This window comes from Gymnoscopelus microlampas, assembly GCF_963454915.1.
Source record: "Gymnoscopelus microlampas genome assembly, chromosome: 9".
NCBI lineage: Eukaryota > Metazoa > Chordata > Actinopteri > Myctophiformes > Myctophidae > Gymnoscopelus > Gymnoscopelus microlampas.
The window spans coordinates 48,824,505-48,840,038 of NC_139946.1; the positions used below are offsets into that span (position 1 = coordinate 48,824,505).

Genomic DNA, 15,534 nt, shown 5'->3' on the forward strand with positions numbered 1-15,534 from the left:
TCTGCCGTAATGTGAAGAAGACTCACCTCTTCAGACTCCACCTCACCTTACCAAAGATTTGCACTCATTTTAATCATTTTTTCAAAAATAGCAGATCTACAAGCTCATAGCGCTGCACTCGGTGCCGCACTATGAGCTTGTAGATCTGCTATTTTTGAATAGCCAAGTATATCACTATCCTTGCACTCTTTCTTGCCTCCATTTATTTCGACTTATGCCCTAATGATTGGCGAAGATATGGCTACTATGCAGGCATATCCTGGACACTTGTTCTCATGATTGCAATGACCAATATCACCATCTCCGCCTGGCGTATGCAACTTTGCTTATAGATAGGCTTGTAGATAGATATAACTGCTGAGTTAGGCAATCTCCAACAAGTCATTTATCGGACCTGTGACAAAATGTTTCTCTCCCCCAGAAGCAGAGAATAAATGTTGTTGCTTTTTATTTTGTTTTTTCAAGGACCCTCACTGTGGTATCCATTCGGCCACGGACCTGAGAGTGTACAAATGGAACAAAATGGACCCGCAAGGGTCCCAAACAGGTCCATTTGTTTCCATTTGTACACTTTATACAGACCTGTAAAGGTGCATTTATGTCCTTACTATAAGCTGACCCCCTTAAACCCCTTCAAGGACCCCTTTGGGTACCCGACCACACTTTGAGAACCACTGCTGCTGAGTTCCCTAACTGTAACTATGTGGAGTTCGCTGCTTGGCCTAATATGGTCTGATCGCCTATCAGGGAAGCTGATACCGTAATATGACACGTAGAAAGCTTCCACACTTTCTGTGTGGAAATATTAGGGCATCGGCTTCTTTGACTGGTCACCGAAACCCACCGGCTTTGTGGATTGGCCAAGCTTTAGTGTGATGTCACAACGTCCAATGTAAGGGATAGCATTTTTAATAGGACTCAAAACTTTGCGAATCCGTGAAACAACTGCTTGGCAAATGCACAAACAAGAGGCCTTACACAGTTATTGTCTCCGCCAGGCTGAAAGGCATGCCGAGAGAGTATGTTTTACCCTCTGTCCGTCCTTGTGTCTGTCTGTGACCAGCTAATCTCCGCCACCGTTGGCTTGATTGCAGCGAAACTGTGCACACACACTCCCTGGATGCCAATTCCGAACTTCTGCCCCAAATTTTTCACATGGGCCTTTTATATACGCCACCAGAAGGCCGACAGATTTTCTCCAAAAATCTTGCAAATCGGTACACATGATCTCTATAGTCGTGATCAAGACGGATGAGATGAGATTCCATCCTCATTGGCTAAGATTGACATCTAAAGTTTGCAGTAGTGGCTTGTTTTGAACAAAATTCTGCAAATCATGAACGTCTGATTGCGGTCAAACTTTGCACGCACATTCACACTATGTTGAGGAACAAATGCCACCCTTTTAACATTGGCCTGTTATAGCGCCACCAGCAGGTCTAATTTAGCAAAACTTTTTTTTGCACAAAATGCCTCAAACCATGAATGCAGTGTCCGATTGCCGTGCAAGGCTTAAGAACAAATGGCACCCTTTAAACATTGGCCTATTATAGCGCCACCAGGAGGCCACAATAACCTATCTGACCTGGCGGAGACCTGTGCTCCGAGGAGCACATTTTTGTGTGTTGGTTCTCCCACAGCGATTTGTGAAAGAATCCGGAACGATATACATATAATGCTTAACATATTTCATATTTAGAGTTACTTTTTAAACTTTATTTTCCATATTATATCCAGTATTATTATGTTTTTGTTGTTGTGTAGGCTTATATCTGTTAGCACAGTCATGTGAATGTGGGCCCCCAAGAGAGTGTGACCCCATGTATATGTATTTTAAAGTCTGATCATTATTTTTGTTGTACTAGTGTTTACATTTCATGTTAAACATCCATGGAGCAGTGAGGACGGAACGTTTGTTCTTAGACGGAACGTTCGTTCTTAGACCAGTTTCTCTGGGGACCCAATATAAAGTAGCACCCCTTCCGGTTTTCTACAGTTGCATTCTGGAAAGAGAAACAACAAGTCAAGTCTTTTCATTGTTCCGTGTCTTTTCCTGTTTTAATTCAGGTCCGTACAATGTAAACAAACCAATGATGTACCTCATAAGAGCAGGCTTAAGTAATTCGATATTTTCGCTAAATGCTATTAGGTAAATGAGTGGTTAAAGTGACGTCTTTTACCGGAGGAAAAGTTTGAATGAAACTGAAACTGTCTATGGGTGACGCCATTTTGTGCCTAAATGCCGTGGTTGAGATTGAGAACGGGGTGTTTAGTTTGCAAGGGCTCCTGTACACTGTGAATATTTTGATTTGGGGTTTATTGTTTGTTTATGTTTTGATTCATGAAGACAACAGCACTGTTATGATGATTTTGAATAACACCAAGTTATTTTCTATATATTATATTATTGTCAATGTTGTGGAACTCAAGCATTCCAAACCTTCATTTCAGTGTCTTGTGAGCAGCACAGAAGTATTGTCGCGTTTGGTAGCCAATAGTTAAAGGGATAGTGCACCTTAAAATGGCACTTTGATAATGCACTTTTAAACAGTGTCCAAGTCAGTCATATTCTGTGGAGAATATACTTTAGTGCTAAAGAGTATTATTAAACATTAAGGGTCAATTCAGGTATTTAAAGTAGGAGTGAATAGGTGTAAAAGTGAATTAATGTGACCTGAACATGTATGTGGTGAACTGAAATTGTGATTAATGTGAAAATGAAGAACACTACTGAACCAAAGACTAAAACAGAGATGAATGGAAGTGAATTGTATTGTGATGACATGATTTTTGATAGTTGGGTTAATAAAACCAACAGATTGTGAGTTGCATTCTGGAAAGAGAAACAACAAGTCAAGTCTTTTCATTGTTCCGTGTCTTTTCCTGTTTTAATTCAGGAGCAGTTTTGTCTCTGTGGTACCCAGCAGCCCTGGGACCCGTAACATGAACCTTTACCACAGGTAAGTAGCTGTTTGTACATGTAGTGACAAATACACCTTCATGATTGATTCACGATTCATTTGTATTCATGAAAATGCATAATACCTGAACATATTTATGTACAACATCTATACAAAGCGAAGAAAAACTAAACTAAACAAAGCTTGCAAGCTTATTTCCATTGTGGTTCCATTGCTGCTGATTGTCTGACTGAATTGCATCTGAATAGCAACGCTAAGCTTATTGTTTATATAGACCTAGACATAAGGTGTCAAAACCCCCTAACAATGAATGAGGGTAACTTGGGTCAAACAATGGTGAAATAGCAGGCGTACCTTTATTTAAACAGATGTTTTTTTGCAGAAACCTGATTGGTCTGAATTAATTAATTTAGGCAAAATATATTTTTTCTTGTTGCTAATAATGTGGTTATGATCTTATAATCGTGATCTAAAAGACTAATTGGTCTGATTTTTTATTATTTTAACTGCAAATAGAAACATATTTTTTCAATCTCTTAACTTTTTAACACAAACCATCTTTCCACACTACTGTTTCTTACAGACAAAACAGTGACAGAGGCTAACTTTTACTGACAATGAGCCACCGTCATTATGTGTGACTACTTTTCTGATAGAATTACGTCTGAATGTTAAAGCTATTGGTTACTTAAAGGAACTACACCATGAATTTTTACTTTTTCTTCTTTTTTGTGTGTTTTTGGTCTCCCCTACCTCTCTTCTATCATCAACAATACCCCAGTTTGAACACTCAGGCTTTCACAGCAAATCTGGGGTTTTCTGTAAATTGGTCTAAAAACAGGCCAAACTGATTTGGTCCCTGACATGACACGTCAGGGAACAATTCCTCCCATTTTTCAGTTCAGTTTTTTTTCTTCTTTTTTTGTTTTACTTTTTCCACACAGAACCAGGCGATAACATGCATACAAACTGGCTCAATAGCGCCTGTAACAAACAGGACAATGTGGTATTGCAGGTGAAAGTGCTTTATAAGCCAGAGAGGAGTTAGTTGGAATGAGTATATCTGAACCTTGATTAAGGCTCAGACCTTTTGAAAAACGTTTGAGGGACATAAACAATATGATATTAAATATATATATATATATTTTAATTCATGGTGTAGTCCCTTTTAGTATGGAAAAAGTATGGAAACAGACAAACTACACCGGCCATATGATATTCTTAAAGAAAGCTGGTGCCCTCATCAATCTACTCTGTAATATTACTTGGCTATTAAACATGAACCATTGTTTACAACGCTCAAATGATTATTTATTGGATAAACATACTAAACTATAGTAATACATATAAAATGCTTATTTTATTTGATTTACTGTAATCTTCATTTTGTTTTTAAGTCTCTACGACATAACACATCTACACACTGAACAACCATATTTGTGTATACATAGACTGCTGCAGTACTTAATACATACAGTATTGATAATTGTTATATTGGTTATGGCTCATGTTGTTAATACAGGTGTGAAAAATAATGAGAAACAGATGAATACAAGATGTTGATTTTAGTTAGTCATTTGAAATTGTCGCATCAATAGTCTTAGAACAAAAAGTCATGTTTTACTGTTCAATTAACTATCTCCCTGCATGTATTGTCATGTTTCTTCTGCAGTTCATTTTTACTAAAGCATTTGCCTCAAACTTTATGTTTTTTTCCTCTCTTGTGTGAATCATCATGTTTTACAGGCTATTATATTTGGCCAAATTATTAATTTGGCCAAAACCTTTTGCCTCAGCACAACTAAAGGGGTACCCTTGTATGAATCCTCACATGGCTTTTCAGGTGACCCACATGAATGAAACATTTGCCACAAACTGTGCAACTATAGGGCTTTTACCCTGTATGAATCATACTGTGTCTATTCAGATCATTCTTTTGAACAAAGGCTTTGCTGCAAACTGTGCAACTATATGTATTTTCCCCCTGTGTGAATCACCATGTGTTGCTTCAGATTTCCAATTAGATTAAAGCCTTTAGCGCAAACTGTACATCTAAAGGGCCTTTCCTCTGTGTGAATCATCATGTGTTTCTTCAGATTTCCATTACGATTAAAGCCTTTGCTGCAAACTGTGCAATGATAGGGCTTTTCCCCTGTATGAATCAAAATGTGTTTCTTCAGATTATTCTTTTGAACAAAGCCTTTGCTGCAAACTTTGCAACTATGGGGCTTTTCGCCTGTATGAATTAACATGTGTGTCTTCAACCTACTTTGAAAATGTAAGCCCATGCCACACACTTTACAACTAAAGGGATCCAATCCATTGTGACTCCTCATGGATGTTGTTTGTTTTGACAGTTTGTGGCCCAATGGCAATCTTTTTTCTTCCACATGTGTTTTGTGGGATTTCAGTGTGTTTAAATCACACTGGTCTTCCCTATTCTCCTCCCACTCATCACTGCCTTCAGTGTCAGATTCAGAACAATGTGAAGAGAGGACATTTACACCAGTAGATCGCTGTAATACTCCACTGTTCTCTACACCAGCTTGTCCTTTCATGTGTTCATCTGAGGTGATGGCTAGAGGCTCTGCCTCCATGGAGATGTTTTCATTATCATCTTCACTTTTCATTGCTAGTAATGTATGTGGTGACTCATTAGTATCCTCTGGTCTTTGATGTACGCCCTCCTGTTCTTCTTTAATCTTTGGAGGCTCATCTTCACTTTTCGCTGCTAGTAATGTATGTGTTGACCAATCAGTATCCTCTGGTATTTGATGTAGGTCCTCCTGTTCCTCTTTAATCTTTGGAAGCTCTGGTACGTCCTGTACCAGACTTGAGCTCCACTCCTGCTGTTCAATGGAAACCTCCTGGTTTACCAAAGAGAGGTGGAAGAATTCTAAACAAAAGATGACACCAGAGTAAGACATGAGAGTTTGAATTTACACTTCTTACAAGTGTTTGCATCAATCATTGTTTTATCAAAGACATTTGGTAACCATTACCAGCTGCAACCATTCCAATTTACCTATGCATGTGTAATGCAACTTTGACTCAAGTAAAGTAATACAAGCAACTGATGTAATACAGCCAAATCTATCCCACCCATTTCACTGCAACTATGTTTAAACATCTTACAACAGACAGCTCAGCATGTTCGACCTGTAATGCTAGAATCCCCTGTCTCACATTACATGATCAGCTCTTTATTTAATTGACTGTTTCAAATCCATTAATAGTCCCCCTAACCTGAAAGGTGGCCACTAGTATGGACAGGCTAAAATATGTTTGACTTTAGCTTTAACCTCAATGCTTTATACACTCTTAGAAACAAATGTTTAAATTCAGTTTAACAGTTTGAAATGTAGTGAATTACCAACCTGATCTGTGTAATTTGATGTGTGGTTTCAAAACCATATCCAGTAGTCTGCGTTGTCTGTCAATTTCCTGCTTGGAACGGAAAGCTTGGTCCTCGTACTCTGTTATGATTCTTCCAACAATCTCAAATATCTCTTCAGCAGCAGCTGCAGAGAGTCGCTTGTTGAGTCGCTTGTTCACCAGGGACTTCAGTGCTTGTAAAGCCATGTCTCAAAGCTAGATCACTACAGAAGGATAACCGAAACCAAATCTATAGCAGAGTGAATAACTTCACCTATAGTCCAGAGGAGAGGTGTTTAGCTCTTAACCAACTCAAGTAGGCCTACAGACTCAAGTGATGATACCAAACTACACAGAGCCCTTGCTATATACTCACAGGGGGTGTGTGTGATGGCCAATCAGTGTGTCTGTGTATTTGCGGGGGGGGGGGGGGGGGGGGGTTACAGACCCATCAGATTGATGGCCTGCCAGTCTGATGGGCCATCAGTCATACTGTGTTTTGTCAATCACCCGCAGCAACAGACTGAATGTAACGTGATTAACCTGTCAAGTAGGTCTCTCTCTGACACTTGTATCTCAGCCCTCAGTAAGGGACTCTCTTTTGTACCCACCACTCAATGCAATGACTTTAAAACTCTAGTTGATTTCCATAAATTATTTCATAATCTGCTGAGAGAATTTTTCTGTAATACTACTGTGGGTGACAATAATGTACCTGAGATCCATTCAGATAATACACAGCTTCCAGTGGCTGCCCCTGATGCTGCTAGCGAGCCCAAAAAAATGTTTTAAAAAGAAATCCACTTTTATTCCACCCAAAACACAGAAATTCCTCTATAGACACGTAGAGTGATGGAAAATTATGTTTCCCAGCATCTTAGGAATAAGCAGAAGCACAAGGTGACTAACAACCTATCTAAACAACAGCGTGAAGCACTGCTGGAACTTAAAGAGGATTCATTTTTTGTGGTACAATCTGCAGACAAAGGGGGCGCCATTGTACTTTTAGACAGGGACGCTTACCAATGAGTTTTTTTTTTTAATAAAAAACTGAGTGTTAATCCGACTCCAGGGTTTAGATACAGGAGATATCAGCAAGAGTGAATATGAATATATGAGAGTGGATTGTCCAGTTACACCTGTCATTTACACTTTGCCCAATATTCACAAAAATGTCACTACTGTTCCTCCTGGTAGACCAATTGTTTCAGGAATTGGCTCTCTCACAGAAAATATATCATCTTTTGTAGACTATTTCTTAAAGCCACATGTTCTCTCACCTCCTTCTTATGTGAGAGACTCGAGTGATTGCATTCAGGTTCTACAAACTATAGAAACTGTAGAAAACGTCTCACTATTAGTTACACTCGATGTAGAGAGTCTATATACAAACATTCCTCACCAAGGTGGCTTAGAGGCTATTGAATATTTTCTTATTATATTTGTTGTGTTATGTGCAGCTACACATAGTCACTCAGACCTTCGAGCTGTTAAACCATAAACCTTGATTCTTGATAGTTTTTTATTGATGAAAATACATATACATTAACATAATTGTACACAATCTATCAAAATGGGGCGAAACAATGAAGCTTAAGAGCTTATTCCCATCGTGGTTCCATCTACAGACATTTTTACTGAATGTTCAAAAGTGTACATGTGGGTTAGATTGTATAGATTGCATAGTTGTTACTGGTGGACAGAAGTTGAAATACAATAGAACAGATTGAAGAAAGGGATAAACAGTGATTAGTAGGTCATAGTTTATCATTACAGATTGGCCATATTGGACATCAGTCTTGCTGGAGCAAAGTGTTAGTTCTAAGTGAATAAAACATGTGAACCTGCATGTGAAGTCGACACCCATCACATAACTGGCCCTGTGTGGCCTTGTGTGGACCCATCAGTATCTTGGTGGACTACAATGGCAATATCTTTTTAGACTTTACATTTATGCAACAATGTATCCCCTGTATGAATCTTCATGTGCTGCTTCAGGTTTCCATTCTGATTAAATCCTTTGCCACAGACTGTACAACTAAAGGGCTTTTCACCTGTATGAATCATCATGTGGGTTTTCAGATGGCCTGGTCGATCAAAACATTTGTCACAAACTGAGCAAATACATGGCTTTTCCCCTGTATGCATCCTCATGTGTCTCTTCAGATCAATCATTTGAACAAAGCCATTGCCGCAAACTGTGCAACTATATGGCCTTTCCCCTGTATGAATCATCATGTGGGTTTTCAGATGACCTGTCCGATTAAAACATTTGTAACACACTGTGCAACTATATGGCTTCTCCCCTGTATGAATCATCATGTGTTTCTTCAGATCAGCCATTTGAACAAAGCCTTTGGTGCAAACTGTGCAAGTATAGGGCCTTTCCCCTGTATGAATCATGGTGTGGATCCTCAACTTACTATTACAACTAAAGCCCTTGCCACATACTTTACAACTAAAGGGATCAAGACCATTATGACTCGTCATTGATGTTGTTGTACTAAAATGCAACTTGTCTTCTTCCACATGTTTTTTGTGTGATTTCAGTTTGTCTAAATCTGTCTGAACTTCCCTATTATCCTCCAACTCATCACTGTCTTCAGTGTCAGATTCAGAACAATGTGAAGAGAGGACATTTACACCAGTATAATGCTGTGATACTCCCATGTTCTCTTCATCAGTGTGTCTTTGTGGTTGTTCAATTGAGGTGCTGGCTAGAGGCTCGGCCTCCATGGTCATTGTTTCATCTTCACTTTTCACTGCTGGTAAATGTGTTGACCTATCAGCATCATCTGGTCTTTGATGTACGTCCTCCAGTCCCTCTTTAATCTGTGGATGCTCATCTTCATTTTTCACTGCTAGTAATGCCTGTGTTGACCCATCAACATCTGCTGGTATTTGGTGTAAGTCCTCCTGTTCCTCTTTAATCTGTGGAGGCTCTTGTACTTCCTGCACCAGACTGGAGCTCCATTTACGCTGTTCGGGGGAAACCTCCTGTTTTAACACAGCGATGTGGAAGACATCTAAACAAAATATGACATGGGAGTAAGTTGTGAGAGTTTGAATTAATAATGTTTACACAAAGTGTTTGCATCAATAATTGTTATTATAAAGATGTGTGAGGCATGTGTAGTCTAACTCTGAGTCCCCTAACCTGAATGTTGGCCACTAGTATGGACAGGCTGCAATACTATTGACTTTTAGCTTTCAACCTCAATGCTACTAAATCAATGCAAAATGTGCTCAGAAAAAAGGCCCACAGTTTAACTTTTTAAGCTCAGTTGTAATATAGTGAGTTACCAACCTGATCTGTGTAATTTGATGTGTGGTTTCAAAACCATATCCAGTAGTCTGCGTTGCCTGTCAATTTCCTGCTTGGAACAGAAAGCTTGGTCCTCATACTCTGTTATGATTCTTCCAACAATCTCAAATATCTCTTCAGCAGCAGCTGCAGAGAGTCGCTTGTTGAGTCGCTTGTTCACCAGGGACTTCAGTGTTTGTAGTAAAGCCATGTCTCAAAGCTAGCTCACTACAGAAGGAGACCAGAAACAAAATCTATAGCTGAGTGAATAACTTCACCTATAGTCCAGAGGAGAGGCGTTTAGCTCTTAACCAGCTCAAGTACAGATTCAAGTGATGTTACCAAACTAAACAGGGCCCTGCTATATACTCACAGAAGGGATGTGTGATGGCCAATCAGTGTGTGTATGTGGGGGAGGGGGGTTGCAGACCCATCAAATTGTGGCCTGTTAGTCTGATGGGCCTTCTGTCATATTATGTCTCTTTTCATTCAAATAAATAAATAATCTAGAATCCATCCTTGTTTATGTGACTTACACACAGTTCATTAATAGTATAGTTCATAACAATATAGTTTACAACATATTACAGTAGGCCTATAAGTTGTAAACTACAACATTAGTTGCACATTTTGCATCAACGGCTTTGTTCAAAAGTGTTATCTAACGTTTATTGGTAATGCATCTCAACTTAATAACACATGGTTCTTGATTATTATGTTGGTCTAAATTGTTCGTTGACATGTGTTCAAATACCTGATGAATAGTTTTATCTGAATGTCACATTGTATTTAATATAATATATAGAATCTTTAAATGTGCAGGCTGTTGACATATTTCAATGTTAAAAATACTCCAGTAATTGTTTTTACTCCACCGGTTGTGGAGCAGAATGCAACGGTTATCCCTCATTCTGTACACATTTTAGTACTTACTTTGCTGAATTGCATTTCAACTGTACACCTATAGACCAATCAATTGCAAATTAACCAATTGTAAATCTCACCTTCAATTACAATGAGTTTGTGCTGATTGTCTGACTGAAATACATCTGAATAGCAAATCTATAGACCATCTTTCCAGTGTAGCACCTTGGAATACAGTATCCTCGTCTGCTTCATGCTTGTCGTCTCAAAAACACCAATGAATCTCAAGGGATATCTGCTTTTGCGTCCCACAAATGTTTTTTTTTCCACCACGCTTGTCCTAGGTTTGTACAAAGTTGCGCAACTTTTTTTAGTGTGTTTAGGTCCTCAAAACTGTGATTCATTAATAATCATTGCAACTTCAATAGGGCTTCGCACTGGTGCATTGCTCGGGCCCTAATGATAGTTAGTGTCTTCTGGCAAGATACAGTACATACCTTCACCTCCCTTCAAGTCATCCAAAGGATAAAGTTAATATTGACTATCGTTGTCGTTATAATTATGGAATGGACTCCACATCGGTTAGAGCAACATATTTATAGATATCATTATAGTTATGGTTATTGGATTGTTCTTAACTTTTACATTTTTATTTTCTGTATCATATCCAGTATTATTGTTGTTGTGTAGGCTTAATAGCTGCACACAGTCACTCAGACCTTCGAGCTGTTTGTACCTGTATGAGGGACAAATAAACCTTGATTCTTGATTGTTTTTTATTGATGAAAATGCATATACATTAAAACACAATTGTACACAATATATCAAAAGGGGGACAAAACAATAACGCTAAAGAGCTTATTCCCATTGTGGTTCCATTTACTGAATGTTCAAAAGTGTTCGCTATATCAATGTTTGACTAAATAAGAGAAAACAAGTAATAATTAAATACATTGAGTGATTAATATGCCCTAGAATGGATCAAATTAATGATAATTCTGTGTGATATCAACGGTCAGCAAACATCCCTGTATGCATTATCGTGTTTCTTCAGCTGCTCATATCCCGTACATACTCTTTTTAGTAATCGTCATGTGTTGAAGATTATTCATTTGACCAAATGAGTCAGTCGACCAAAGCCGTTGCCACTGTCTGTCCAACTAAAGGGGATGCCCTTGTATGAATCATCATGTGCCTTTTCAGGTTACCCGTTTGAATAAAGCATTTTCCACAAACTATGCAACTATAGGGCTTTTCCCCTGTATGCATCATAATGTGCTTCTTCAGATCAATCATTTGAACAAAGCCATTGCCGCAAACTGTGCAACTATATGGCCTTTCCCCTGTATGAATCATCATGTGGGTTTTCAGATGACCTGTCCGATTAAAACATTTGTAACACACTGTGCAACTATATGGCTTCTCCCCTGTATGAATCATCATGTGTTTCTTCAGATCAGCCATTTGAACAAAGCCTTTGGTGCAAACTGTGCAAGTATAGGGCCTTTCCCCTGTATGAATCATGGTGTGGATCCTCAACTTACTATTACAACTAAAGCCCTTGCCACATACTTTACAACTAAAGGGATCAAGACCATTATGACTCTTCATTGATGTTGTTGTACTAAAATGTAACTTGTCTTCTTCCACATGTTTTTTGTGTGATTTCAGTTTGTCTAAATCTGTCTGAACTTCCCTATTATCCTCCAACTCATCACTGTCTTCAGTGTCAGATTCAGAACAATGTGAAGAGAGGACATTTACACCAGTATAATGCTGTGATACTCCCATGTTCTCTTCATCAGTGTGTCTTTGTGGTTGTTCAATTGAGGTGCTGGCTAGAGGCTCGGCCTCCATGGTCATTGTTTCATCTTCACTTTTCACTGCTGGTAAATGTGTTGACCTATCAGCATCATCTAGTCTTTGATGTACGTCCTCCAGTCCCTCTTTAATCTGTGGATGCTCATCTTCATTTTTCACTGCTAGTAATGCCTGTGTTGACCCATCAACATCTGCTGGTATTTGGTGTAAGTCCTCCTGTTCCTCTTTAATCTGTGGAGGCTCTTGTACTTCCTGCACCAGACTGGAGCTCCATTTACGCTGTTCGGGGGAAACCTCCTGTTTTAACACAGCGATGTGGAAGACATCTAAACAAAATATGACATGGGAGTAAGTTGTGAGAGTTTGAATTAATAATGTTTACACAAAGTGTTTGCATCAATAATTGTTATTATAAAGACGTGTGAGGCATGTGTAGTCTAACTCTGAGTCCCCTAACCTGAATGTTGGCCACTAGTATGGACAGGCTGCAATACTATTGACTTTTAGCTTTCAACCTCAATGCTACTAAATCAATGCAAAATGTGCTCAGAAAAAAAGCCCACAGTTTAACTTTTTAAGCTCAGTTGTAATATAGTGAGTTACCAACCTGATCTGTGTAATTTGATGTGTGGTTTCAAAACCATATCCAGTAGTCTGCGTTGCCTGTCAATTTCCTGCTTGGAACAGAAAGCTTGGTCCTCATACTCTGTTATGATTCTTCCAACAATCTCAAATATCTCTTCAGCAGCAGCTGCAGAGAGTCGCTTGTTGAGTCGCTTGTTCACCAGGGACTTCAGTGTTTGTAGTAAAGCCATGTCTCAAAGCTAGCTCACTACAGAAGGAGACCAGAAACAAAATCTATAGCTGAGTGAATAACTTCACCTATAGTCCAGAGGAGAGGCGTTTAGCTCTTAACCAGCTCAAGTACAGATTCAAGTGATGTTACCAAACTAAACAGGGCCCTGCTATATACTCACAGAAGGGATGTGTGATGGCCAATCAGTGTGTGTATGTGGGGGAGGGGGGTTGCAGACCCATCAAATTGTGGCCTGTTAGTCTGATGGGCCTTCTGTCATATTATGTCTCTTTTCATTCAAATAAATAAATAATCTAGAATCCATCCTTGTTTATGTGACTTACACACAGTTCATTAATAGTATAGTTCATAACAATATAGTTTACAACATATTACAGTAGGCCTATAAGTTGTAAACTACAACATTAGTTGCACATTTTGCATCAACGGCTTTGTTCAAAAGTGTTATCTAACGTTTATTGGTAATGCATCTCAACTTAATAACACATGGTTCTTGATTATTATGTTGGTCTAAATTGTTCGTTGACATGTGTTCAAATACCTGATGAATAGTTTTATCTGAATGTCACATTGTATTTAATATAATATATAGAATCTTTAAATGTGCAGGCTGTTGACATATTTCAATGTTAAAAATACTCCAGTAATTGTTTTTACTCCACCGGTTGTGGAGCAGAATGCAACGGTTATCCCTCATTCTGTACACATTTTAGTACTTACTTTGCTGAATTGCATTTCAACTGTACACCTATAGATCAATCAATTGCAAATGAACCAATTGTAAATCTCACCTTCAATTACAATGAGTTTGTGCTGATTGTCTGACTGAAATACATCTGAATAGCAAATCTATAGACCATCTTTCCAGTGTAGCACCTTGGAATACAGTATCCTCGTCTGCTTCATGCTTGTCGTCTCAAAAACACCAATGAATAACAAGGGATATCTGCTTTTGCGTCCCACAAATGTTTTTTCTCCACCACGCTTGTCCTATGTTTGTACAAAGTTGCGCAACTTTTTTTAGTGTGTTTAGGTCCTCAAAACTGTGATTCATTAATAATCATTGCAACTTCAATAGGGCTTCGCACTGGTGCATTGCTCGGGCCCTAATGATAGTTAGTGTCTTCTGGCAAGATACAGTACATACCTTCACCTCCCTTCAAGTCATCCAAAGGATAAAGTTAATATTGACTATCGTTGTCGTTATAATTATGGAATGGACTCCACATCGGTTAGAGCAACATATTTATAGATATCATTATAGTTATGGTTATTGGATTGTTCTTAACTTTTACATTTTTATTTTCTGTATCATATCCAGTATTATTGTTGTTGTGTAGGCTTAATAGCTGCACATAGTCACTCAGACCTTCGAGCTGTTTGTACCTGTATGAGGGACAAATAAACCTTGATTCTTGATTGTTTTTTATTGATGAAAATGCATATACATTAAAACACAATTGTACACAATATATCAAAAGGGGGAAAAAACAATAACGCTAAAGAGCTTATTCCCATTGTGGTTCCATTTACTGAATGTTCAAAAGTGTTCGCTATGTCAATGTTTGACTAAATAAGAGAAAACAAGTAATAATTAAATACATTGAGTGATTAATATGCCCTAGAATGGATCAAATTAATGATAATTCTGTGTGATATCAACGGTCAGCAAACATCCCTGTATGCATTATCGTGTTTCTTCAGCTGCTCATATCCCGTACACTCTTTTTAGTAATCGTCATGTGTTGAAGATTATTCATTTGACCAAATGAGTCAGTCGACCAAAGCCTTTGCCACTGTCTGTGCAACTAAAGGGCCCTTGTATGAATCATCATGTGCCTTTTCAGGTTACCCGTTTGAATAAAGCATTTTCCACAAACTATGCAACTATAGGGCTTTTCCCCTGTATGCATCATAATGTGCTTCTTCAGATCATTCTTTTGAACAAATCCTTTGCTGCAAACTGTACAACTGTAGGGCTTTTCCCCTGTATGAATCAGAATGTGTTTCTTCAGATCATTCTTTTGAACAAAGCCTTTGCTGCAAACTGTGCAACTATATGGCTTTTCCCCTGTGTGAATCATCATGTGTCGCTTCAGACTTCCATTAACATGAAAGCCTTTGGTGCAAACTGTGCAACTATATGGCTTTTCCCCTGTGTGAATCATTATGTGTTGCTTCAGAAAAACCTTGTCACCAAAGCCTTTACCACAGATTTCACAACTATATGGCTTTTCCCCCGTATGGATCACCATGTGTGTCTTAAGCTGTCTATTAAAAGTAAAGCTTTTAACACAAACAGTACAACTGAAGGGCTTTTTCTCTGTGTGAACCATCATGTGTTGCTTCAAATTTCCATTAAGATTAAAGCCTTTGCCACAAACTTTGCAACTGTAGGGCTTTTCCCCTGTATGAATCAAACTGTGTTTCTT

At 38.5% G+C, this 15,534-nt stretch overlaps 1 protein-coding gene across 1 annotated transcript; it reads right to left on the reverse strand.

The window, feature by feature from the left end:
* Nucleotides 1-8,171: 8,171 nt before the first annotated feature.
* On the reverse strand, nt 8,172-13,100 carry LOC311052443 (uncharacterized protein; the record flags this gene model as incomplete). Its single annotated transcript, XM_084067406.1, has 4 exons — nt 8,172-9,322; nt 9,604-9,747; nt 11,709-12,611; nt 12,893-13,100. The coding sequence occupies 4 exons, from the start codon at nt 13,098-13,100 to the stop codon at nt 8,235-8,237; spliced, it is 2,343 nt and encodes a 780-aa protein (XP_083923532.1). The 3' UTR covers nt 8,172-8,234.
* Between the last annotated feature and the right edge of the window lie 2,434 nt (nt 13,101-15,534).